The 26,798-nt window shown below is 48.0% G+C and overlaps 1 protein-coding gene across 1 annotated transcript in view; it reads right to left on the reverse strand.

Annotated features, from left to right (window-relative positions):
* Positions 1–746: 746 nt before the first annotated feature.
* NIBAN2 (niban apoptosis regulator 2) overlaps positions 747–26,798 on the reverse strand; it is a 79,299-nt gene continuing 53,247 nt past the window's right edge. Inside the window, exons 7-15 of the mRNA XM_044268832.1 lie at positions 24,916–25,031; positions 24,708–24,812; positions 9,862–10,024; positions 9,067–9,254; positions 8,816–8,971; positions 6,206–6,322; positions 4,213–4,320; positions 2,999–3,110; positions 747–2,908 (exon numbers count right to left, since the gene is read on the reverse strand). Coding sequence (XP_044124767.1) covers positions 1,917–2,908; positions 2,999–3,110; positions 4,213–4,320; positions 6,206–6,322; positions 8,816–8,971; positions 9,067–9,254; positions 9,862–10,024; positions 24,708–24,812; positions 24,916–25,031 — 2,057 coding nt within the window. The 3' untranslated portion in view covers positions 747–1,916. The remainder of the gene's footprint in view (positions 2,909–2,998; positions 3,111–4,212; positions 4,321–6,205; positions 6,323–8,815; positions 8,972–9,066; positions 9,255–9,861; positions 10,025–24,707; positions 24,813–24,915; positions 25,032–26,798) is intronic.

Consider the following 26,798-nt stretch of genomic DNA (forward strand, 5'->3'; position numbering starts at 1 on the left):
AACGGATCCGGTATTTATTATTTTCACATTTTTAAAGGTCTGCGCAGACCGCAGCTGCGGTATTTTCTCTGTCCACAAACCGTACAGTGACTGAACTGAAGACATCAGATGCATCCTGAACGGATTACTCTCCATTCAGAATGCATTAGGATAAAACTGATCAGTTTTTTTCCGGTATTGAGCTCCTGTGACAGAACTCAATACCGGAAAAGTTTAACACAAGTGTGAAAGTACCCTTACTTAATTTTTTTCTTCAGGTGCAGTTCTGTATACTTGGGCTATAAAGATCTTGCTGAAAAACAGTGAGGTTTGTGATGGTTGCTCTGCTCCACATGCGCAATGTGGCTTAGATGGCTCAGGTACCACTAGATGTATTGGTTAAGGCTAGTTTCAGATATGCACGCGTGGTCTGTGAAACACAAACGTGGCTCGTCGAAAACTCACTGCATCATAGTGATTTATGATGCTGTGAGATCCCGTATGCGGTGGGGGCGGGATAATAGATCCACGGTCGGGCTGGAACAGATAATGTAATAAATCAGCCGAGCTGCGTACAGTTTGGGGAATGTGCCCGTCACACATACCGCACGCGCTGGTCTGAAACCTGCCTTACTGGTATTCTCCAATGTCGTCATTCTGCTCGGTTCTATTAATATTTTACACTGGACTGAAATGTGTGCATCTCTCAGGCAATGGGGAACCCCTCCCCCCTCTATGAAATTACACAAAAATGTTTCAGGCTTTTCTGAATTTCTTATAATAAAGTTTTTATTTATTATTAATTAGAAGCTTTTTTTTTATCTTTAAAACATTTAAAAGTTTTAATAAAATATATTCAGAGAGGAAAATCCGCAGGTCTGGAGTGAGATAAAAAAGGCACTGCTCGGCTTAAAAAACGGTGGGTTTCCCCATACATATGATGAAGAGGGAGCGGGAATGCTCCCCTAGTCTGTGTGTGTCCTGCCGGGTCTGAATACTGTTATTTCATGGAATGATAAACTAGTATGTCCCCAATCACACTGGTTTAACTCACTGTTATCCCACTCGGTGATGTGTGGATTACTAGATTGTTTAAGATTGCAACAGGATCCTCGGCCAGCGTGACGAAATGGGAACCAGTAAAGATATCTCAAGGATAAAGACTCAGGAGGTAAGGACTTGTGAAGTGTAACGATTTTTTTTTTTACCTGAAATATTAATTTCCTGTAGTCCGCAGGCAGCACCTCTTTATAGGTCCCATTTGTGACTGTGCTGCCATAGGACGTCCAGGAAAATGAAAATTTAGCAACCTGAAATTTTAACTTCCTGTAGTCTGTAGGCAGCACGATCACGAATGGGACTCACACAGCTGTGCTGCCATAGGATGTCCAGGAAAACCTTTTTTTATACCTAGGTATCTCTTCTTGGCAAAACTAAGTGGATGTGACTTTCCCAATCTGTGTAAAACCATTGCAGCATAAGAGGGAGACACTGAAGCTGCCGTTTGGGTTAGTGTTCATACAAGTCTGTGCAGTCAGAGAAGAATGTGTAAACGATAGGTGGCAGTAATGGACGTGTGCACAAGGGGGACACCAAGTTAGAGAGAGAGCGCTCTAGGGCTATGATCATAAATGACCAAAAATCATAAATGATCATCATGGTGGGTGTGAGGTTTAGCGGCTGGCTTGGTGATCAGATAGGTCAGTATACAGCTGCAGTGTAATGTCGAGGTGCAGTGACGTGTGTGCTGGTGAATAAGTTCTAAAAGGTAGGGGGGAGCAAAAAATAAAAAAAATACCAGCCCTGGCACAACAGAGAGGAGCAGAGCCAAAAAGCATTTAAATAAGTAGTTTTGTGCCAAAAGGAAGGAGAGCTAGGTGCTGCTTCTGCCCTCCATAGAAGTTCATTTTACAACCTCAGTCCCATATCACTGGTACTTAGAATGGGGTGATGATTTCATCCCGCTTTCTTGGGGCAGGTATAGGGATTTCTCGGTACCCTTCGCCTTCTTCTTCCTCCTCGCTCATGGGTGACTGGAATCCACTATCGTCAGGAGTGGAATGTACTAAATGTGTTGTAGGAGACTGTATCGCCTGTGCTAAGCTTTCTTCTGTAGGGCTGACAAGGGATGAAGTTACCTCCTGTGACGTCTCGGGATGGGATAGCCATTGTGTGTGGTCTTCTGCTTTAATCCCGTCATGTGCTACTACCGGCTCCTGATGAGAGGCCATGTTCTCATGAACTTCAGATTGCTCATATTTATGTTGGTCTTTGACGAAATGGTCACTTGTCGCCTGTGGCCGTTCCTCCTGTTCAGGCTGAACATCTTCGTGCTCATCCTCGTCTAAGACTTCTGTCACTCTGTGATATTCTTGTACTTGCTCATTTTCTGGAGCTGTCTCTACACTGTGGTCAGCTGGCACATGGTGGTGTGACGACATTTCCTCTGCGTGACTGTGATCCGGCTTGTCTTCGTATTGCTCGTGAGGTGAAGCATACCTTTCTGTTTGTGGCTCCTGATGCTCGGCCGGTTTCGCTTGCTGTGTGTGTGACTGGAATGCGGGTGTTACCTCTTCTTCAGAACTTTCTGCAGTGTCCTTGGCTGGAACTTTAACGTCAAACTCTTTGACCAGCATGCTGCGGATTGCGTACACGTCACTAGCTGCTGGTTCCTCGGGGATGCCTTCATGGGCTGGAGCCTCCTGGCAGGATTCTAAGTATTCTGGCGCGTCATCGTCTTGAATAATAGAGACCACTTGGCGAGACCTGCCATGGCGTTCTCCTGCATGTTCTGTACCATCGGCATAGTCATCAGTCCAATTAATGGGAGGCCCCTCACCGAGAAGGTGAAGGTTGGGGTCACTGTTGTGCATCACCATACTATCCCGGTACAAGTTGTGTTTGCGCTGAGTGGCAGCATCCTTAACCGCTGTAAATTATATCAAATACATATATTTAGAAGGGGTTTATACAATCTCATCCCCACCACTAGCGTATCCCATGACTGCCCCATCCTTACCTTGCATAATATCTCTCATTATGGTCTGTAGCACAACTTCTTCATAAACATTTTCCACCAGCACAAACCGGGACAGCTCCTCAAATATAAGCTCCTGGTAACGGGGTAACTCCTGCAGAGGAGACGGAGCAGAATTAGGGTTAAAGCTTGTATACCGTCAGTAATGTACGAGCAGCCCATGTAATGACAGGTGCTCGTTTTCTAGTCTTATGTTGTATGCAAACTGGTATCTTCCAAGGAAGAGAATATGAAGAAAAAGAATACCGCAGCACTCTGTGTCTTCCTTTAGTAATTGTTCAGGTTTATTCACCCACGTTTCGATGTTTATTGCGACGTTTCGACTTGATAAAGAATGTAGGAAGTTGAAACCTCTCACTTGTTTTGGTGAATAAAACCGGAACAATTACTAAAAGGAAGACACGGAGTGCTGCGGTATTGAACTGAATCATTTATTTTTGGAGTGTGTAAGTGCTGTTACATCTATGTATTTGGGATTGTCCCAAGGAAGGGTGCCATCTAGCTAGCGCCACCTTGTGGAAGTGGCTCCCTAGGAGTCAAAAATCTGTTTTGGAGTGCTCGCCCCTTGTCAGTACGGAGTAGGATCACACCCAGCCAGCTAAAATCCTGCTCCATAATGACGAGGGGCAAGCACCCTGAAACCACTGTCTACGGATGGATATTTGGCTTGGCTATATACCCTTGCCAAATCTCAATGCTTGTTAAAAAGTAGAATTTTGACTCCTAGGGAGGCACTTCCACAAGGTGGCGCTAGAGAGAGAGAGTTCTCTTCCATTGGGGGATATCCCTTTGTATATATTTTTTTCTCCATGGAGCATTGCCAGTAAGTCTCTGTAAGGAGGCGCCTCGGCTTATGCTGGAAATTCTGCTGTACAGTCACACAGCGTGGCTCTAATCCATCCACTTTTTCTGACATTTGTATGAATCTGAAAAAGTGACTTTGGCCCAAATGGCATGTTTTTCAATGCATTAATGGCAGAAAACGATCATAATACAATGGGAAGAGTAATCCATGTCGTTTAGAGTCACTCTGGTAATATCAGATAGTTCTGCACTTCTGCTTTCTATGGCTATCTCCGCTGTTGTGGTCCTCACAGCCTTCTTATCATTACTGGCAGCTGCTTCCCTTCCACATTGTGAACCCAGTCACCTCACTTCCTTCGCACTCCTATTTCCTCCCTCCTTTACACACTCACGGATTTGCAGGTTGGAGCCAGCTTCTTCAGTAGAAACGGGATGATGATCTGTAGTAACGCTTCTTGGAAGAATTTCTTCCGGACAGTGCTGCTGTCGTAATCATATTTCTGTAAAATACATTACTGATATTAGTGTTCTCATCCTATGAATTTAATCTCCCATAATTACTCAATGTTTTTTTCCATGTGACTATAAGGGGTGGTAAAACACTAATGTGTTTTCCAATTAGACGAGAGTTAAGATAAAACCAATGGTGTCAAAAACTGTGGGTTTGACAGACATTAATGTAATGTGTATGGGCAGCTTAAAGGGGATCTCTGGTTCCGTAATTAAATTTTTTTATCTGCCCAGAGTACTTCATATTTTTGCCCAAATGCTTGCTTTTCCAGTCAAAAATATTACAAAGCAAAGCATGGTGGGTTTGGTTAGAAAAGCCAGCAGGAAGCTGATGGAAAAAAAAGGAAGTTCTGCATGTCAACATCCTGCCAGCATGCAGTGATACTGGGGAAGGAAAGTGACTACATGAAAAACCAGTATATGGGGCAAAATGTGCAGTGTTTGGGGTAGATTAGAAAAAAATTCATTATGAAACGGGAGAGCCCCTTTAAAGGGTTTGTCTTGCTTTGTGGAAATTTATGTAAGAAGACGATAAGATATTAATTTATTGGTGAAATAGAAACTGTAACGATCTGGAGCCAAAAGGTATCCCAGTGAGACAAACCCACAAGGGAAATTCTGTCATGGAACAGATGTCACAGGAGCTTCCATTAATTTTCATCATGGGGGGGGGACCCGTTTTTAGTTTTGTTTTTGTCCCAAAACAGTAATTGTTTTTGGTGTCTGTGACTAAAGGCCCCATACACATTTGACTACTGTCAGCAGGACTGACCAGCTAATGGGCATAAGGAGCTCCTGACTCTCAACGACAGATGATGTCAGGGCAGAGATGGACTGAATGTCAATACTTTGGAGAGAAGCCACCACCAGAGGTGTGCAGCAGCAGATTTCTCCTCTCTCCCCCAACGCGTATGGGGATGTTGGGGGAAAGAGTAGCAATTAAAATTGAATGTATGAAAAATCTTATTTCTGTACATTTACAGGCCCAAGCCCTACAGCTGCACCATTAAGGGCTCTTTCACACCTGCGTTCTTTTCTTCCGGCATAGAGTTCCGTCGTCGGGGCTCTATGCCGGAAGAATCCTGATCAGTTTTATCCTAATGCATTCTGAATGGAGAGAAATCCGTTCAGGATGCATCAGGATGTCTTCAGTTCCGGACCGGAACGTTTTTTGGCCGGAGAAAATACCGCAGCATGCTGCGCTTTTTGCTCCGGCCAAAAATCCTGAAGACTTGCCGCAAGGCCGGATCTGGAATGAATGCCCATTGAAAGGCATTGATCCGGATCCGGCCTTAAGCTAAAAGTCGTTTCGGCGCATTGCCGGATGCGACGTTTAGCTTTTTCTGAATGGTTACCATGGCTGCCGGGACGCTAAAGTCCTGGCAGCCATGGTAAAGTGTAGTGGGGAGCAGCATACTTACCGTCCGTGCGGCTCCCGGGGCGCTCCAGAGTGACGTCAGGGCGCCCCACGCGCATGGATGACGTGATCGCATGGCTCCCCCGCTCCCACTATGGCAACCAGGACTTTAATAGCGTCCTGGCTGCTATAGTAACACTGAAAGCATTTTGAAGACGGATCCGTCTTCAAATGCTTTCAGTACACTTGCGTTTTTCCGGATCCGGCGTGTAATTCCGGCAAGTGGAGTACACGCCGGATCCGGACAACGCAAGTGTGAAAGAGGCCTAAGACACTTTGATAACTCTACATTCTGATTTCCATCGGGTGCACTGTTCTTATGAAGACCTCCTATAGATTCAAATGATTAAATAAATCATTGTCCCCACATGTACAGGTCACTATACAAGCCAGGTAGGTAGCCCATATTGTTAGATTTGGTAAATCTGATAACAAACCGCCAGGATAAATCCTCTTACCTTGAGGACGCGTTCTAATATACGCTGGATGTCTCTGCACAGGTTCTCTGTTCCTTCAGACTTGGCCAGCTCCTGATGGATAAGCTGCTCAAAGGTGAAAACTGCGTTGTCTGTTTGCTAGAAAAGAAAGATATCCCTTTAATATCATGCAGAAAACGCTCAGTTGTACAGTAGGCCAGTCTGGGTAAGGCTGACCATAGACGTTGGGTATCCAGATCAGGGTGAGATTGATACAACTGTAACTGGCTGGACCTGACAACCCTGAGTCTGTAATATAATGCTCCATGAATACATTTCTATCGATTTTATAGCTCTGTATAATTATTATTTAGTGCTTTATACGTGGCACAGGTTAAGGTGCATTATTTCGTATGTCCCAGACAGTGGGGTATAACAGCCACACATAACAACAAAATCCCTTGGAGCTCTGCTTCTTGTATGACATGTTGAAAGTGATCTAGGTGCGGTGTCACTAGCAAAATGAGACACTATTACCAGTGACCATTAGGGGGAGCCATTGTTTCATGCTTTCAATAGACAGAGCCATTAGTAAGAATAGAGAAGCGCCTCCGCTGGGGTATTGGAAAGGGCAGCACTGACTATTTAAAAAAAAAAAAAAAGAAGGCATTCCTGTGTGATCCCTTCCAACACAATGTACAAAACAAGGAGTTTCTTATTTTACCATAGACTAGACTGAGGAGCCTATCAACTAATTTACACCATTTTTTGCCATGTCCTTTTTACACCGGCAGACAATCGGGCCAATTACTGGGCACAAATGATCGTCCCCCCACTCACTTTACATCGGCCGTTCAAATGGGCTCTCATTATGGCCTAGAATCGAGCCATGTAAATGGACAGTAAAGGCTCTTTTATATTGGGCAATTATGGGGAACAAACGCTCACTCCTAATGGTGGCACATTTACATTGGGCAATTAATCCGCTGATAAACGAGCAAATGCAGCATGCAAAATCATTGTGTGTAAATAGGGAACTGCTGCTCAGAAACAATAAATCTGTGGGGACGACTGATCGCAGACTATAGTGATCATTCATCTCCATACAGAGGACCTGACGCTCACCATCAGGCATGTTTGGTTTGTTCTCAGTAACTGTCTTTGCATCCTGAGTAAAGGGGTCTTTAGGACGGCTTTGATAATGCCCACAATTCCCTAGTTCTTGACTAATTTCAGTAGATTACATTAATCTCCGTGTAAAGACTCTCAGATCACAGTTGTAATGGCAGATCTTTAGGAGTGTGTTATATTTCAATCACATGATGGTCTTGCAGTAAACAAGGGTGTTGCCATGCAAAACAGACTAGTAGCGGGCACAATTTTGACTTTTTTGCACATCTTGATACCATGTGACCAGGATTACAAGTTCACTGTTATATCAAATAGTCACTACATGTAAAGGAGCGTAGTACATTTTCTTCTTGATAGGGACAAGGCGTTATCCAGCTGAAGAGACCTCCAGACATGGCAGACCTGCAGTGGGGATGATACTCACTTGGTCCCTGCCGCTGGATTTGGTCTGGGAGCCACACAGACCGAATCCAGTGGTGGGGATCAGGTGAGTATCATCCCCTCTGTAGGTCTGTTTTCATCTAAGGCATGATTCAGGAGGTGGGTAATCTTAAAATATAACGTTTAATGATAATGCAGATAAAACACACAAAGGTCCTAGATAAAGTGTGCAATAACAAACCTTGGGATAAAGGGTGAGAAGAACCCTATATTAGACCATAATATTTATCCCCATGACTGGTCTGACCTCCCTAATCAGTACTTATAGTAAACTGTTTTCATCTAAGATAACCACCTTTAAAAATTGTTGAACCGTGCCTTTATTACAGAGATATGTATCCTTTACACAAACCATTAAACGTTTTTTTTTTTTTTTTTTAAAGGTTATCCGAGACGAAGAAAAGCTCCCCCATATGCCAGGCCCCTTACACTGAATCTACTTACCTGGCAATCTGCAGCGGCTTCTCCCCGTGCACGGATGAAAACATCCGGTGTCGGGGGGAGCAGCCAATGGCAGGCGGTGACAAGCCTCACCCGCGATGCTATGGAGGCTCGTCCCCGCCTGCCATTGTCTGAACCCCCCCCCCCCCCCCCCCAAAACCTGATGTTTTCATCCGCTCACGGGGAGAATCAGCTGCAGCAGTGCGGGGACCAGGAGCGGCGTAGGGAGCCAGGTAAGTAGATTCAGTGTGAGGGGCCTGGCATACGGGGGAGCATTTGTTAGTCTCAGATAACCCCTTTAAGGCGGGTTTGGGTTTACATGGGGCAACTGTCAGACGGATTATTGGGAAGGAACGTTAGTACAAACAGTCGTGTAAAGGTGCAGCGGATCACCCAATGAATAAGGAAACACTCGTTCAGCGGGTGAAACGATTGTTCATGTGGACACTGTAGTCATCGTTTCTCAGCAGTAGATCGCACTATGTGAACAGGGATCTGCTGCCCAGAAACAATGACCCTGTATGACGAGCAGGCAATTATCGGGAAGGAAGGGTCCCTTCCTGATAATTGCCTGCCCAATCCGCTGCATATAAATGTGCCTTTAATAGATACTGTCTGTTGTGTTAGACGTTTACTCACCTCTCTCATGAGAATCTGGGCCCTCTGCTTGAAAACAGACGGACTCCCCACATCAAACCTCTGCTGCAGACCTTCCAGGTTCAGATGATCCATCTTCTCATAGCACTGCTGCATTTTGATCGGATGATAGGCCAGCTGGGATATTTTCTCCATATGCTGGTAGACATATAGAAATAAAAGTTAAAGATTTATAGAGCCATCATGTGCGCTGTAAACTGCCACCATCTGTCTCCCGCTTTGTGAAACCTTACCTCGCCCAGCTTGTCCTGTCCTCCCTCATTCACCAGGTTCTTGTTCATTTCTGTGGCCTCGGTGAAGACCAGTTCTCGTACTTCAGAAAAACCTTGACTTGTTGGCACCATCAGAGCTTCCAGGATAGATGGGATGTGGGACTGGACATGGTTTCTCACGCACAGTTCGGCTTTCGGCAGCACTGCAGCTGTTATATAAAACACGTGTGATTCAGAAACTAGCAAGAGTTTAGTGATCCTGAAGAACATTAAAGGGGTTATCCCAAAATGTAATTTATCACCTACCCACAGGTTCCTCGGCAGCTGGAAACGAGCCTCCTTAGCATCGCTATTTGCTACCCCCACCCCACATTACCGGATGTTTTGATCCGCGCGACTGTGAGATACGGGCATCGGGAGTGACGTGAGTGCCAGGGAGCGAGGTAAGTATAACCTATATGAGGGGCCCAGGCATTTTGGGGGGAATTATAGGGGTTGGATACAAAACAATAGAGGTTATTTATCAAGGACTAGCGTCTTGTGCTAGTCTTTGGTAGCCCCTGCACTGCCAGACAATGTGCTTAATTTATGACGAAACACACACCTAGTAAAAAATTTGGCGTATCCGCCGGGAGTCCATGAGCCCAGTATTCTGTCATCATTTATGTGTTACTGAATTTGTCGGGGACAGTGTAAAGACACCTGTGTGTCAGAATGATGTCGCACAAGTGTTTAAAAAGTCGCAAAATCACGTCTTGTGACTTTTTTCACGCCAGAAACTTGTTAGTAAATAATCCTCAATGACCCCTCCTTTACCTCGGATCTTGTTAGACACATGCTCTTTGCAGGCGATGATCTGGTCCATGTCCGTTCGTATCTGACCCTCCATCTGTGCTCTCCTGTCGCCACATCTCTTTTCCAGTCCCTCATAAAACTGACGTGCCTGCTCATGCACTATCCGGTACACTGTGTCGGAAATCTGTAAAGAATAAATTGTTTAACAACCAAGGGTTGAATTTCTCACGAGGATAATATTTGAAGTCAGTTTTGCTTGACTCAGCGTCGGCGTACTTTGTGCCAAATCAAGCATTGTTTGTTAAATTTGGCTCGTCTTTAAACCCCACACTTTGGTCTAGAAATGCTACTCACTCCAGTTTATTCACACCGCCCTCCTACTGCAGCGAGTTTATGATCTTTAAAAAAAAGTCATAGTGATAAATCTGGAGTGAAATTAACATTACTAGCTAACCATGTCCACTTCCTACCCACCGTTTAAAACTTGAGTGATATATGAACAAATAAAAAAGGGCAAAAAGAAAACGCTAAATATTAGTGCAAATAAGCTCAAACATTCACATAGCGCTATGTTGCGACTGTTTGAAACCAGAATTTTGGAGTGCAGGGTGTGATAAATTTTGCTTAATCTTTTTCTAGGCCGCCTATATTTCACCCAAGCCTACATGCTTATGTTCAAGCAGACAATAGGGTGGAGCACAGCCAGACAAATATAGCCTGCTTATCAGGGAGAAACAAGGATTGTAAAGAAAGCTCTCATATTACCCTGGAAGAAGTTGGCAGGGGTGTCAGACTGGCAGCACCCATGACGACCACTTAAGACAAGCCGGGCTACAATCATTTAAAGGGAATGTGTCACTGTGTCATCAGAAAATTACCAAAGCTACATTCACGCGAAAATGAAAGAAAAAAAAAAAGTTAAAAATTTGTTTGTTTTTCTTGGCCATTTTTTATTTATTTATGCCTTTCTGAGAACTGGCCTTAAAAAACGGTTCACTTTAGGCTACTTTCACACTCGCGTTTGGTGCGGATCCGTCATGGATGTGCACAAACGCATCCGTTCAGATAATACAACCGCATGCATTCCTTTAGAACAGATCCGTTTGTATTATCTTTAACATAGCCAAAACGGATCCGTCTTGAACACCATTGAAAATCAATTCAGGACGGATCAGTTTTCTATTGTGCCAGGTGTCTCAGGACGGATCTGTTTGGCTCAGTTTCGTCAGACGGACACCAAAACGCTGCAGAGTTTTGGTGTCAGTCTCCAAAGCGGAACGGAGGCAAACTGATGCATTCTGAGAGGATCCTTTTCCATTCAGAATGTATTAGGGCAAAACTGATCCGTTTTGGAGCGCTTGTGAGAGTAGCCTTAATTGTATGGGTCTATCTGGCTGTTAAGATGGCCAAAAATAGGATGCCCTTGAAAAAATCTGCTGTAAATGGACCCGCAGAATTCAATGGTTCTTATTCGTAAAGAATATTTGGTAAAGTTATCCTAAAATCCTGCAGTTTTCGCACTGCCACTAAGCCTAATAATAGGCGCAATGCCTTCATCTGTACGGATCACTTCATCATTATCATTACAGGCAGGATTACAATGAGAGATATCACCTATATATAGATAGAGGGTCCACCAATCTATAAGTGGTTGTCAAAGCATATATCCCACCTCCCTGTACAATGGCGTCTGCACAAGTCACACAGCATGCCTACTGGCAGAGATTTTGCCATTATTTGCAACAGCTAATATGACAACGGCAAGTGCAGCCGAACTGAAACTTTTTTTTTTTTTCTTTAGAAAACTTATGGAACAAATATCTGTCACTGACTGAATAGGATGACATGGTTTGTGAGAGGACACGTCTAAGGCTACTTTCACACTTGCGTTCAGAGCGGATCAGTCTGGTTTCTGCACAGACGGATCCGCACCTATAATGCAAACGCTTAGATCCGTTCAGAACGGATCCGTTTGCATTACCATGAACAAAAAAAGAATTTTTTTATTTTTTTTGTTCATGATAATGCAAACGGATCCGTTTTGACTTTACATTGAAAGTCAATGGGGGACGGATCAGTTTGAAAATTGAGCCATACTGTGTCAACTTCAAACGGATCCGTCCCCATTGACTTACATTGTAAGTCTGGACGGATCCGTTTGCCTCCGCACAGCCAGGCAGACACCCGAACGCTGCAAGCAGCGTTCAGGTGTCCGCCTGCTGAGCGGAGCGGAGGACAAACGGTGCCAGACTGATGCATTCTGAGCGGATCCGCTTGTGAGCCCCTTCAAACGAAACTCACAAGCGGACACCCGAACGCTAGTGTGAAAGTAGCCTAAAGGTCGCCATACAGTTTAGATACCGTAAATGTCAGCCAAATTTTGGTGGGACTGGTCGAACATCGAATGTGTATGTTGAATTTCATCCTTTGTTGTTAAAGGGGTAGGCCACCTTTTTGGAGTTTTTTTTTTTTTTACAAACCCTCCCCTCTTGGCCAGAGCTGCAAAGGGAAGCATACTTACCTGCTCCCCGCCACTTGGTCCTGGCTCCTTTACTCCCTGGCCCCCTCAGTTGGGTTCTGTGCTGTCAACATCTGCTTTGATTCAGCTGCAATCAATAACTGGCTGGAGCGGAGACCTGATCCCAATATGAGATCACCACCATAACCAGTCATTGGATGCATCAGTGTCAAAAAGTAGATGTTGACAGGATCTGAGCAAAGCAGCTGAGGCCAGAGACCGAAGGATCTAGGATGCTTCCCTTTGCAGGTGTGGCCAGGATGTAAAGGGGAGAGTTGCCAAGAAAAAAACCCAAAGGTGACCAACCCCTTTAAAGGGCATCTGTCAGCAGATTTGTACCTATGACACTGGCTGACCTGTTGCATGTAAGCTTGGCATGTTTTCACTACCTGGCCCTGTCAATCAAAGTAGAGAGGGAGCAGAAGTTGCAGAGAGCGCAGAGCCTCTAGGTGTAATGGTAACGACCCCATTGCTCCTAGAGGCTCATTTGCATATATTAAAATATAATTTTTCTCAGCAATGCAGGCACATATGAACATGGGACCAACACAGATGCCTTCAGCTGCCAAGCGCACATGTAACAGGTCAGCCCGTGTCATAGGTACAAAACTGCTGACAGATGCCCTAAAGGAGTTTTCCGAGATTTTTATACTGATGGCATATCCTCAGGTTAGGTCAGGGGTCAGCAACCTCTGGCACTCCAGCTGCACACTTGCTTGGCTGTCCTCAGAACTCCCAAAGTAGTGAATGGAGCATGCTGGGAGTTGTAGTTTCACAACAGCTGGAGTGCCAGAGGTTGCTGATCCCTGGGATCGGTCATCAGTATCTGATCGGTGGGCACCGACACTAAGGACCCCTGCCAATCAGCTGTTTAAGAAGGCTCCTGTGAACAAGGTGCCATACATTGTATAGCGGTTATGCTTGGTATTACAGCTCAGCCCTATTGAAGTAAATGGAAAATTTGGTCCTCTGCCGGCCGTAACTAAGTGTACAGGGTGATAATTTGCCATTGTGCTCAAGGACCACAACTATGCTCTCAAATACAGACTCTCTGGACGGCCAGCTGGTGGTGGGATTTTTTCATACCAACGATCCCACAGATGATCTTACATGAATGGCCGATACGAGTGCACAGCCTTTTCTTTCCAGTATGATTTGACTCGCATTATATCTTGCGAAAAGGGCTCTCATGTCAGTGAAGTGTTTTCTCTCTACTTATCTCCCTGACCACTTTTGTTAGAGATAATAACTGTCAAATATCAGAGAGAAGGGAGCCGTCCCAGGAAATCAAGTGACGGCCGCAAATGTTACTTCACAACTGACTTTCTCGTGCGTGGCATTGGGGGACACAGCACCATGGGTATATGCCCAGCTGCCACTAGGAGGCTGACACTAGAAACAAAAAAGTGTTGGCTCCACCCAGGTGGGCTATACCCCTCTGCTAGAGCCAGAACAACTCAGTCTAGTTCTAGTGTCCGTAGGAGGCAGACATGACCTGCTAGCAGGTCCTTTTTCTGCTAATTTTTTATTTTATTTTTATTTCTTTTAATTTTTTCCTCTACAGGTAGCAGGGGCGGCTCCATCGTGTTCCACCTTAGTTGCCCCCCTGCGGGCGCGTACTCGGTACCTTGCAGCCACCCAGTCCCCAACGTGACCTGCTTCTGCAGTGGATTCCGGCGGACCCACGGTTCCGTGTTGAGTCCGCCGAGGGGGTGGTCATGCTGCGCCTGAACTAATCGGAGGGTGAGTATGAGCTTCAGCCCCAACCCATCTTCCCCTAGTATAGCTGGGCCTTTGGGGGGGCACCTCTCCTTCACTCTCCTTCTCAGGGGGGTCTCCCTTCTGGAGCCTTTTTTAATGGAGATCGGCTCCTTTAAGACGGCCATTTTCGGCCTTCGCCCTTTCCTACCTCGGTGGCTGTGTCCTCTCCTCTGCCTGTCCTCGGCGCTGTCTGTTTTATTCCTGCGCTGGCGGGCGGGGGTTGCCGGCGGCGGCGCTTTCCTCTGCGTCCGACTGCGCCCTGAGGATGGGGAGCGCATACTAGAGGCCGCGGCTTTTGCTCGGCCTAGGCCGCGGTCACGTGGGCGGGCGTCGTCTCCGCCTCCTGCGCTTCCCGGGCTTCCTCTCTTGCCCCTCCCCTTGTGGGCGTTCCTCCCGAGGTCTCTCTTCCTTCCGCCCAATCCAGCGCCAGCGCGGGCTGCTAGGGGGGCGGTTCTTCTGCCGAACGGCTTCTCTGTGCCTGGGCTGAGCGGTCGCGTGCGTCGCCATATCCTCCTGCGCTCCGGATCTCCAGCGCTCGTTTTTTCTGGGACACAGCACCATTGGTCGTGGTAGGCAGCCTCTGGCTGACTTCTTCTTTTCAGGTTCCACCACCGCCATCATGTCTTCCTCTGGTCAGGCCCCCACTCCCCCTGCCGCCATTTCCACTCATTACGCCTGCTCTGTGTGTAATAGGAAGTTCCCATGCGGCCAGCCTACGTCCCTCTGTGTGCAGTGCCTCACCCCCGGGCCCGCCCAGTCCGCTCCTGCGGCCTCTACCTTGTCGGTTCTCCCGGAATGGGCTGCTACCCTGTCCCAGGCCATAGGTAGCCTTGCTAGCCTCTCCCAATCCCTGGCACAGTCTCTGGACAGTCTCCCTGCCCAGATTGCGGCCGCTTCTGGCAGGGCCTCTACCGCTGGTGATGCGCCTGGCGATGGTTCCCATCCTCGCTCCGGCTCTCGGTCCCGCAAACGACCACGTACGGTCTCGGCTGGGTCCCACTCCTCCTCAGTTTCCCCGGATCGCTCCCCGGCTAGGTCTGAGTCCGGTGAGATTTCTTCTTCAGCCGCTTCCGCCGCTCCTGGGGACTCCTCCGCTTCAGATTCTGAATCTGAGCGGTGTTCGGCGATGTCGGCAGCCGTGCAGGATCTCATCAGGGCCGTTCGGGACGCACTCCACGTACAGGACGTCCCCTCGTCCTCCTCCCTGGAGGCGGTGTCCTTCCGCCGCTCTAAGCGGTCCACGGTGGTTTTTCCCAATCACGAGGATCTGGACGCTCTCCTTGCCAAGGAGTGGCGTCACCCTGACCGGCGCCTTCATCTCACCAAGGCTTCTGATGTCCCTTATCCTTTCTCTGAGGATTCGGTCAATCTCTGGACGATTCCCCCCCTGGTGGATCCTCAGGTCGCTCGTCTGGCGAAGGCTACTACACTTCCCCTGGCTGATGCGGCTTCCTTGTCGGATCCCGCTGATAAACGGGTCGACTCCTTGGCCAAGTCTGTTTTCATAGCGGCGGGCGCCGCCATCCGCCCTGCGTTTGCCGCCTCTTGGGTCGCCAAGGCATGCGCTGTTTGGGCAAAGCAGCTTCTCCGTGCCTTACCTGCTGACTCTGACCAGGGGGACTTGGCAGTGCTTGCCTCCCAGATCTATCAGGCCTCCAAGTTTCTTTGTGACGCCTCTATGGAATCGGCTCGCCGCTCTGGGCGTGCGGCCGCCAACTCTGTGGCTATCCGCCGCACCATCTGGCTTCGTTCCTGGGCGGCGGACGCCGCCTCTAAGAAGGCTCTTATCTCTCTTCCCTTTCTCGGTGGAAAGCTTTTTGGGAAACGCTTAGAGGAGCTCATCTCCGAGGCCACTGGAGGTAAGAGTTCTCTTCTTCCTCAGAATCAGCCTCGCCGCCGTCGTTTCCCCGGGTCGTCCTCCCGGACGCAGTCCTTTCGGTCCTCTCGGGCCCCTCCTGCCCGATCTGACAAGAAGCCTTCCAGGCCTTCCTTCAAGTCCAGGCCCTCTTGGCACGCCAAGCCCAAGCCCGCTCGTCCCCAGTCCACTAAGCCTCCTTCAGCATGACTCGATCCCCGTCATGGTGGGAGGGCGCCTGCTTGTCTTTCGGGATGTTTGGCGGGCAAACGTAGAAGACGCTTGGGTTCTCGAGGTGGTCTCTTCTGGGTACAGAATCGAATTCACCGACCTTCCGCCCAGTCGTTTCTTCTTGACGTCCCCCCCCATGTCTCCCGCCCGGGCAGACAGTTTTTTTCAGGCCATTCATTCCCTGCGCGCTCTGGGGGTCATCGTTCCGGTTCCAGAGTCAGAACGTTTTCGGGGCTTCTACTCGAACCTGTTCACCGTCCCCAAAAAGGACGGCTCACTCCGCCCTATCCTGGATCTGAAGGCGCTCAATCGGTTTGTCCGGGTCCGTCATTTCCGCATGGAGTCCCTCCGGTCCGTGATCGCCTCCCTGGAGTTGGGCGAGTTCCTGTCGTCGGTCGACATTCAGGATGCCTATCTCCACGTTCCCATCGCCCTCTCCCATCAAAGGTTCCTTCGCTTCGCGGTGGGTTCGCTTCATTTCCAATTTGTAGCCCTTCCCTTCGGTCTGGCCTCCGCACCAAGGGTTTTCACCAAGGTGTTAGCTCCCCTAGTGGCTCTTCTTCGTGCCAGGGGGGTCGCCCTGGTGCCTTACCTGGACGACCTTCTGATTCGGGCCCCGTCTCCCGAGGACAATCTGTCCAGCCTGAGCATCACCCTCTCGGCTCTTGCTCAGTTCGGGTGGCTTGTCAACCACTCCAAGTCCTCCCTTGTCCCACGCCAGAAGATGCTCTTTCTGGGAATGCTGTTCGATACTCGCCTCGGGCGGGTGTTCCTTCCCCCGGAGAAGGTGTCTTCTCTTCAGGCGGGGGTACATCTTCTCCGCAGGCCGTCCTCTCTGACCATCAGGACATGTATGCGCGTCCTGGGGAGGATGGTGGCCTCATTCGAAGCCATTCCTTATTCCCAATTCCACTCTCGGGACCTGCAGATGTTCATCTTGTCCAGGTGGGACAAGTCCCCGGAGGGTCTCGAGCGCCTCGTTCGTCTCCCTCCTCAGATTCGCCTGGATCTCTCCTGGTGGTTGCTTCCCCGGACGGTGTCCCTGGGCCGGTCCTTCCTCCCCCCCAGTTGGCGCGTGATCACGACCGATGCCAGCCTCTCGGGATGGGGAGCGGTGTTCGAGTCCCTCACGGTTCAGGGTCTGTGGTCTGTTCAGGAATCCTCCCTGCAGATCAACGTTCTCGAACTCAGGGCAATTTTCTTAGCACTGTCGCACTGGACTTCCCGTCTGCGCGGCCTCCCGATCCGGATTCAAACGGACAACTCCACCGCCGTGGCTTATCTGAATCATCAGGGGGGCACCAGGAGCGTGATGGCCCTGCGAGAGGCCTCTCAGATCCTGCGATGGGCGGAGGAACACGTTCCCGTTCTCTCCGCCGTCCACATTCCCGGGGTCGACAATTGGGCGGCAGACTTTCTCAGTCGTCAGCTCGTCGACCCGGGCGAATGGTCTCTCCACCCGGAAGTGTTTCATCAACTGTGTCTCCGGTGGGGAGTTCCGGACGTGGATCTCTTCGCGTCTCGCCTGAATCACAGACTTCCGCGCTATGTTGCGCGGTCCAGGGATCCGCAAGCTCTTGCGGTCGATGCCCTGGTTCTGCCTTGGTCCCAGTTCGACCTTCTGTATCTCTTTCCGCCCATCCCTCTTCTGCCTCGAGTGCTCAAGCGTCTCAAGGCGGCCCGGGTGCCGGCGATTCTGGTGGCCCCAGATTGGCCCCGCAGGGCGTGGTACGCAGATCTCGTGTTCCTGCTCGCCGACGTTCCATGGCGTCTTCCCCTGCGTCGCGATCTCCTTTCGCAGGGCCCTCTGTTCCACCCGAATTTACCGCAGCTTCGTTTGACGGCGTGGCTGTTGAGACCGCGATCCTGAAGGCCCGTGGTCTCTCGGACTCTGTCGTTCAGACGATGCTTCGCGCTCGGAAGCCCCAGTCGGCCCGTATTTACTATCGGACCTGGAGGGCGTATTTTGCTTGGTGCGAGTCCGCACGTTCTCGTCCTCTCCTTTTTTCGGTCCCTAATATTCTGGCCTTTCTTCAGGCTGGTTTTGATAAGGGGCTTCGCCTGGCTTCTCTCAGGGGGCAGATTTCTGCCCTTTCGGTCCTTTTTCAACGTTCTGTGGCCGCGCGGGCTCAGGTTAAGACTTTTCTGCAGGGTGTCGCGCGCCGAGCCCCTCCTTTTCGTCCTCCGGTGGAGCCGTGGGACCTGAATCTTGTTCTTGATGCTCTTCAGTCCTCTCCTTTTGAGCCCTTGGCAGACATCTCTCTGTCGTTTGTGTCATTTAAGGTTGCCTTCCTTGTGGCTATCACCTCTATCCGTCGGGTTTCCGAACTGGCGGCGCTTTCCTGCCGGTCGCCTTTTCTGGTGTTCCATCGGGACAAGGTCGTTTTGCGTCCCGTTCCTTCTTTTCTCCCTAAGGTTGTCACCCCGTTTCACATCAATGAGGAGATTATCCTTCCTTCCTTCTGCCCTAATCCTTCTCACCCTCGGGAGAAGTCTCTCCATTGCCTGGATGTTGTTCGGGCTCTCCGCTGGTACCTTCGCCTCACGTTCGGATTCTCTTTTCTTGGTTCCGGCGGGTCCTCGTAAAGGTCTGCCTGCCTCCAAGGCCACCATCTCTCGCTGGGTTCGGTCGGCTGTCAAGGAGGCCTACGCCGCGAAGGGTCGCGCTCCCCCTTCCAGGTTGACCGCTCATTCGACTAGGGCAGTCGGAGCTTCCTGGGCGGTGCGTCATCAGGCTTCGGCTGCCCAGCTTTGCCGGGCCGCCACCTGGGCGTCAGTTCACACTTTTGCTAAATTCTACCACATTCATTCCCTGGCTTCTGCTGATGCCAGCCTGGGGCGTAAGGTTCTGCAGGCAGCGGTGCTTTAGGTTGCCGTCTGGCGATCTTCTTCCCTCCCTCAGGGACTGCTTTGGGACGTCCCATGGTGCTGTGTCCCCCAATGCCACGCACGAGAAAAATGGATTTTTTGTACTCACCGTAAAATCCTTTTCTCGTAGTAGGCATTGGGGGACACAGATCCCTCCCTTTCTTTGGAGCATTTGTTCTTGTTCGTGGTTCCGGCGTTTGCTTGTGGTTGTCGGGTTCCCCAGTTCAAGACTTGTTGGCACTCCGTTTCTTTTTGGTTCAGGTGTGGCGTTCCTACTGCTTTTGGTACTGACTGAGTTGTTCTGGCTCTAGCAGAGGGGTATAGCCCACCTGGGTGGAGCCAACACTTTTTTGTTTCTAGTGTCAGCCTCCTAGTGGCAGCTGGGCATATACCCATGGTGCTGTGTCCCCCAATGCCTACTACGAGAAAAGGATTTTACGGTGAGTACAAAAAATCCATTTTAAATGAAAAATGCTACATGATTTAACTCATTTTACAGGACTATGCATATGAAGTTCACATATCCTCAGTACATTCAAATGCTTGCTCTCAATGACACGTGGGAAATTAACAGAGCAGCAATCATCCGACAAACAAAAACTCATCAGATTATCAGATTGTTTATGAGAGCAGAAAACCGCTCACTATCTTGCAGCACATCTGCCCCCAGTACAGAGCAGATGATCCCCATACAGCAGCTGTCGGCCAGTGTGAAGGGTCATTGTTAGTTGATTTGATATATCCTCAGTTGGTCACCGGCAATGTATGTTCCACATTTTGCGGACCGCACATCGCTGGCACTATAATACAATATGCCTAATCTTGTCCGCAATTGCGGATAAGAATAGGACATGTTCTATTTTTTTCGGGTCCGCATTTCCGGATCCGGGCAGCACATCCTGCAGCTTATAGAAATGAATGTGTCCGCAATTCCTTTCCGCAAAATGCGGAACAGAATTGCGGACGTGTGAATGGACCCTAACTGTACCACTGCACTATAGCAGCGCAGCTAAGCTGTTAAGGGTGTGTGACGACAAACTTGTTGATGGTTTCAATACCAACTGGTAGAATAGTAAATACAGGCTGAAACTTAGGTTCAGTAAAATGTAAGTAATGCAATTTAGGCTGTGTTCATATCAGTGTTAAGGCTTTGGTTTATAAGGCTGGTATTAGACAGCAGATCAGGCAGATGATTGTCGGGAAGGAAGCGTTCCTTCCCGACAATTGCCTGCTCGACATTACATGCAGCGATCTCCTCCAGAGTATGGGGAGTAGTGATTACTAATGCCATTGCTTGCCCCCACACAGAATCATTGTTTGCCAGCAGCAGATCGTGGTTAGATGGCACAGTCTGCCGCCGGAAAACAAATCTTGATTGCCCGATAAACAATCGTTTTTTCATTCATTAGGTAATCCGCGGCAGTAATACATTGCTAGATCAGTGCTAACAAGCGTTACTAGGAATGCTTCTCAGCGATGATCAGGCCGACCATCAATCAATGTAATACAGGCTTAATGAAAGCCACAACGCTCTGCTGGATCTGTTGCATAATGGGCCCTACAAGGTGTCCATAACTGTGAAAGGAAAAATAGAGCTGCGATGACTGAATCTGCTCCAAAAAGAACCTTCGACACAAATACGAACAAAGCCTTAAAAAACGCCTATTTATATACCGTAAAATAATGGATAACGCTTTGAGGAAAAGAGCCATACATGTTCGGAGCAAGTCATCTCTTTAAAGATGGCGCCAGCTCCAAAGCGGAGTGGGTGCCGTAGCCACTGGGTGCCTGCTGTGAAAAGGGCTTCGGTGTCCATGATCAGCAATATCAGGATTACATTTAAGCCCAAAAATGCCATAGTCTATATGGACCATGGCATCTGAGAGGGCTTTGCCCGGAAGCACCGCAATCCTGGGAGGGGGCCGTTCAGTTGCTATTGCAGCCCTCGGCCCTCTGAAGGATCCGAGGCCTGCCACAGCAAAAAAAAAGTTTAAAAAAAAAATAGGATTTTTGTACTTACTGTAAAATCCCTTTCTCGTTCAATTCATTGGGGGACACAGCACCGTGGGTATACGACCAGCTACCACTAGAAGGCAACACCAGATATAAAAAAGGTTGGCTTTGCCCAGGTGGGCTGTACCCTCTCCACAGACACTAGGCTAATCAGTTTGTACCGAGAAACAAAAGCAAAGAACCAACATGTCCTGAATCGGGGAAGGAAGAACAGCAGCTTGGTGACAGAAAGAGAAATTAAAACAGAGGGTGGGATCTGTGTTTACCGAAGAATTGAACGAGAAAGAGATTTTACGGTGAGTACAAAAATCTAATTTTCTTGTTAATGTCATTGGGGGACACCACACCATGGGACGTCCCAAAGCAGTCCCCGAGGGTGGGAAGGAAATCTCATGCAAAAAATTTGGGTCACATGTGCATGAGAACCATGTGACCCAACAGGACCAGGAGAGGCCATAGCATGAAATGGTAGATAGAAAACTAAGGAAGTGAGCCGAGAGGCTCCAGGACCAGGAAGAGTCCAAAAAATAAATAAATGTGGGAGACCGCCAGGATCCCAAGTACAAGTGCCTGGGGAAAAAAGGCCATATGCAAGAAAGGAACAAAGAACATCCAGCTCCACCCAAGGTGGGAAAAATAAAGAAGCTAGAGTATAGGGAGCAGGGTTAGATGTCCTGCGCAAGAACCAAGAGTTGAACAAGTGCGCACTAGAGAGCCAGAGGAAGAATCTGGGAGAACCAGGGCTCCACCTGAAGAAACAGGAGAGCAGCACAACCGGAAGGCGTCTGTTGGTAATAACCTAGCGCTCTGCATATAGAAGGATGCTCCAGGAGGAGGATCTATAAGAGGACAGACCCAACAAGAAAAAATAGACCATGAGGGAACCTGACAGGAGAGAAAATGCCTAAGGACAGGAGCAGTCCTGAACCAAGGAAAAAATACTTCCTGGAGACAAGCCAAAGGAAGACCCTGTGGACCACCCCTCGGCAAAAGGAAGGCGATTCCATAAGGCCTGGAAGCAAATGAACCCGACCAGTAAAAGGACCTGGCAAGGAAAAAACTGCAAATTGTCTCAAACCAAAAACATGGCCTGTCCGTGGCAAACACCATGCGAAGGCCAGGGTAGAGAGGCTGGACGATTGAGAGAAAGAATAGCATAGCAAAGACATGGGAAGGGAGCAAGCCTCCTTCCACTGCAAGGCAGGTGGGAAAAGAGAAACACCATATGAGAAGGTGGAAACCCCATCCTGCCAGGGAAAGCAGCCAACCTCTGGGGAAAAAGGGGGGTCCTTGGTAATGGCCAGAGGAAGGGAACGTAAAGACAAGGTTCCCACACAAGGTGAGAATCGAGCCTCAGAAAAACTGGAACAAAATATCACTGTGAAATGCAAGACCAGAGAAATCCCTGGCCACACGAACTCAGGAAAAAAGGAACCAGTCGCAGGCCCTGGTAATACAAGTGGAGACACACTCGTCAGAGATATTGGAGTAGAAGAGAGAGAACTCCAAACAGCCTAAGGAGGAACAGTTGTCAAATTGAGGGAAAGCTCCATCCCAGAAGTGGCTAATACCAATGTAAATTGCAAACCGGAGCAACAAACTCCCAGGTACCTGAACCTGGGGACATGAGAGGAGAGGTTAGAATCTCAAGAGGGAAACAAGCCTATAGGGACCCAGAAGGGAAAAGAACCAAACCGGGCCCAAAGAAGCAGCTGTCATACAGAGCATGTGCAGTCAGAGGTGCCACGAGTAGCTTCCCCAGAGGGAACCGGCCAGCTAGATGGTCTAAGAATCATTGGGGCAGGGACACCAAGCAGGATTACCAAGTCAGAGGCTCAGGTAGGGTCCTCCAGAACTGGACCACATGAGGACAATAATAGCCAGATTATCAAAGAAAGATTAAATGTAGCAACCACAGGAAAAAAACATCAGCCACGGTTAACCAACCAACCCACGTGTAGTGACTAGCATACTGTATAACACTGTACAGCACCCTGGATTTTGTAAAAGAATCGCCAGACATCCATAAAATCTGAAAAGGATGCAAAATTTGCCAGGGGAAGCCGGGAGACTACACTGACATGTAGAAACCAGCTACCAGCAGAGCACAATGAAACCCCCAAGGAAGGGGGAAGAAACTGACAGGTGCAGACATCGGCAAGACCCTTGAAAATTCCACCCACCAAGTAGGTGTGTGGCGCTCACTATTACTGTCACAGCCATATCAGAGAGGACGTCCAGCGATGACCCGAAAATTGCAGTAGCGGCTGGTGCTCACAATACTGTGTATTCCTGCAGGATAGAGCATCCAGTGGAGATCCAGGTACTGGGCCAGGACTAGGCCATGTAACTATGAAAACAAAGCAGAGAGGAAGTAACAACAACGCGAGTACTCCATCCATGAAATGGGGTAACGCGGCTGCGCGGAATACAGTAGTACTTTATAAAGGTGGCAAAGAACAAACCTAGCATGATAGCCAACAACCTGCCCATGGCGGAGGGAGTGTGGTCATCTGGTGCATAACAGGACTGAGAAGTCTTGTTAAATAGTGTGTCAAGCAATAAAGTAAAAATCATGCCTAGTACAGGGGCAATGAGAAGACTTGGTGCACTCAGAGGGCCTGAGGTCCGACCTGAGGTGTAATGAAAAATATTTTTTTTTTATTGTCCTCCTCTAAAACCTAGGTGCGTCTTATGGGCCGGTGCGTCTTATAGCGCGAAAAATACGGGTAAGTGATCATTTTTTCCCAATTCAACCCCATTAAAAATTTGTTCCAGTTTCTCACTACATCGTATGAATGGTGCCACTGTAAAGTACAACTTGTCCTGCAAAAAAAATATAAAGTGATAGAGGTGAAGGGAAATAAAAAAAAAAAAAAAAGTTATGGCTTTGTGAAGGCCGGAAGTAAAAAATAAATAAATTTAAATTTAAAACAAAAATGGAAAATTGCTCAGCCCTTACGGACATGCCCTGTTCCGCAGAGGCATATGTTGCATTACTTTTGTATGATTATTATTATTATTATTATACCACCCTGTAGTCTGGTAATTTGGAACGCTGTTTTGCTTTCTTGCTGTATTTTAGGTTTAGTGACCTTTGCTGAAATGTGAAATCACAAGCTGCAGCGCTCTATCTTATATTATTGTCTGCAAGAGATGCCCAAAAATTTGCCTGCCATTTCCTCCAATTGATTTTCACAGGGGAACTCTATTGTACACTGAACCGTAGAACAAAGACCATACCAAATATCTGAAGGTCTATCTAGTTCCTGGAAAGCTTGAATAAATATCTGTGCAGACAGTAATGGCCGTTTTCTGCCTGTGTGGGTTTATCCAGGCTTGCTGAACCTTTCCTCCGGGCCTTCCATGTTGTTATCCTGAGACATGCCGAGTTCTCGGATTCTTACTATTGCTTGAGCCTTGTGGATCACGGCGCTGCGGTGCGGCCTTATCAGGGATACAGCTTCCTGTCACTACCAACTGAATGTGTGTTGTACAGATAGAGTCGCAAAGACAAGTAGCCAAATGGCTGCTAGGAAATAAAATGCCTATAAAATACATAACTCGGGTGTTTGATTTCTCCATCACATTTAGATGCCAGGAATTGATTTGATGACTTACCATCAACCAGGCCCTCTGCCGTTCTTGGGGTTTGCCCCGTAGTTTGGGTGCGATGATGTTTTTCAGGTCAGGAATAAGGTCCTCCATCACTAGATTACTGAGGACCTGCACAATAATAGAAAATCTTTTACTATTTGTATATGGCATCAGAAGATCTGCCAACGGCGTACAGAGAACAGCATATAATAAGGGGTCCGGAGCAATGTACCTGCACTTGGTTTCCGCACAGCATGTCCCAGGTGCCATACTGATCACGTGCTTGCCTATAGAGCCTCACAGAATCTGTAAAAGCTGCCGATTCCACTCGAGCTTCTTCAGGAATAGCTGACAGTAAAAGAGAAATGTATAATCACTCTTTATTTCCAACGTTATTTACAACGGATTAATTTAAGCTATATTTTCCCTTAAAATACGTTTTTTTTAAAGGGCATCTGTCAGCAGTTTCTAACTATGACACTGGCTGACCTGTTACATGTGCACTTGGCAGCTGAAGACATCTGTGTTAGTCCCATGTTCATATGTGCCGATTTTTTTTTTATACATCTAAATGAGCCTCTAGGGGCAACGGGGGCGTTGCCGTTACACCTATAACATGGACAATCCTAAATTGGACTGGATGTCCTGAGAGATGACTAATGCTAACTGCAAAAAAAAATTTTTCACAGTTCCTGCCCATATTTTGTATTAGGTGGCCAATCGCTAATTAAGGTACATAGCCCCCATGTACCCACCCTTGGATGGAAGGATCTTTTAGGATTCCTCCTAGTTAGGAAGAGATTTGACAAGATATTGTAGTTTTTCTTGCTCTTTAATCTAGGGTTAAATGAAAACTGCAGCCATGTGAAGATGTTTTAGGTAGGAGGTTGGTCCTAGCTACTGGCCTACAGGCAGTGTGAAGATATCATGGGGCTCTGACCTAATGACAATTCCAAAGTACATACAGTACCTTGCAAAAGTATTCACCCCCCTTGACTTTTTTAGTATTTTGGTGCCTCACAACCTGGAATTAACATGGATTGTTTGAGGATTTGCATCATGTAATTTACAGCACACGCCCACAACTTTGAAGATATTTTTATTTTATTTTTTATTGTGAAGCAAGCAACAAATAGGACAAAATAACAGAAAAGGTCAATGTGCATAACTATTCACCCCCGTAAAGTCAACACTTTGCAGAGCCCCTTTTGCGGCAATCACAGCTACAAGTCACTTTGGATAAGTCTCTATGAGCCTGCCACATCTCACCACTGGGATTTTTGCCCATTCCTCTCTGCAGAACTGCTCCAGCTCATTCAAGTTGGATGTTTGCGCTTGTGAACAGCAATGTTTAGATCTGCCCACAGATTTTCTACTAGATTGAGATCTGGGCTGTGACTCGGCCATTCCAACACATGTACATGTTTCCCCTTAAACCAGCTAAGTGTTGCTTTAGCCTTGTGTTTGGTGTCATTGTCCTGCTGGAAGGTGAACCTCCGCCCTAGCCTCAGATCACGCACAGAGTGGGACATGTTTTGCTCAAGAATATCCCTGTATTTAGCACCATCCATCTTTCCCTCCACTCTGACCAGTTTCCCAGTCCCAGTCCCCCCAGCATGATGCTGCCACCAACATGTCTCACTGTGGGGATGGTGTTCTTTGGGTGATGTGATGTGTTGGGTTTGCGCCAGACATAGCGTTTTCTTTGGCCGAAAAGTTCAATTTTCGTCTCATCAAACCAGAGCACCTTCCTCCATACATTTTGGGAGTCTCCCACATGCATTTTCGCAATCTCACAACGTGCCTTTTTGTTTTTTGCTGAAAGTAATTGCTTTCTTCTGGCCACTCTGCCATAAAGCCCAACTCTATGGAGCGTACGGCTTATTGTCGTCCTATGTACAGATCCTCCAGTCTCTGCTGTGGAACTCTGCAGCTCCTCCAGGGGGACCTTAGTTCTCTGTGCTGCCTCTCCGATTAATGCCCTCCTTGCCCGCTCCGGGAGTTTTGGTGGGCGTCCGTCTCTTGGCAGGTTTGCTGTTGTGCCATGTTCTTTCCATTTGGTTATGATAGATTTGATGGTGCTCCTGGGGATCATCAAGGATTCTGATTTTTTTT

This window comes from Bufo gargarizans, chromosome 9, assembly GCF_014858855.1.
Source record: "Bufo gargarizans isolate SCDJY-AF-19 chromosome 9, ASM1485885v1, whole genome shotgun sequence".
Classification (NCBI taxonomy): domain Eukaryota; kingdom Metazoa; phylum Chordata; class Amphibia; order Anura; family Bufonidae; genus Bufo; species Bufo gargarizans.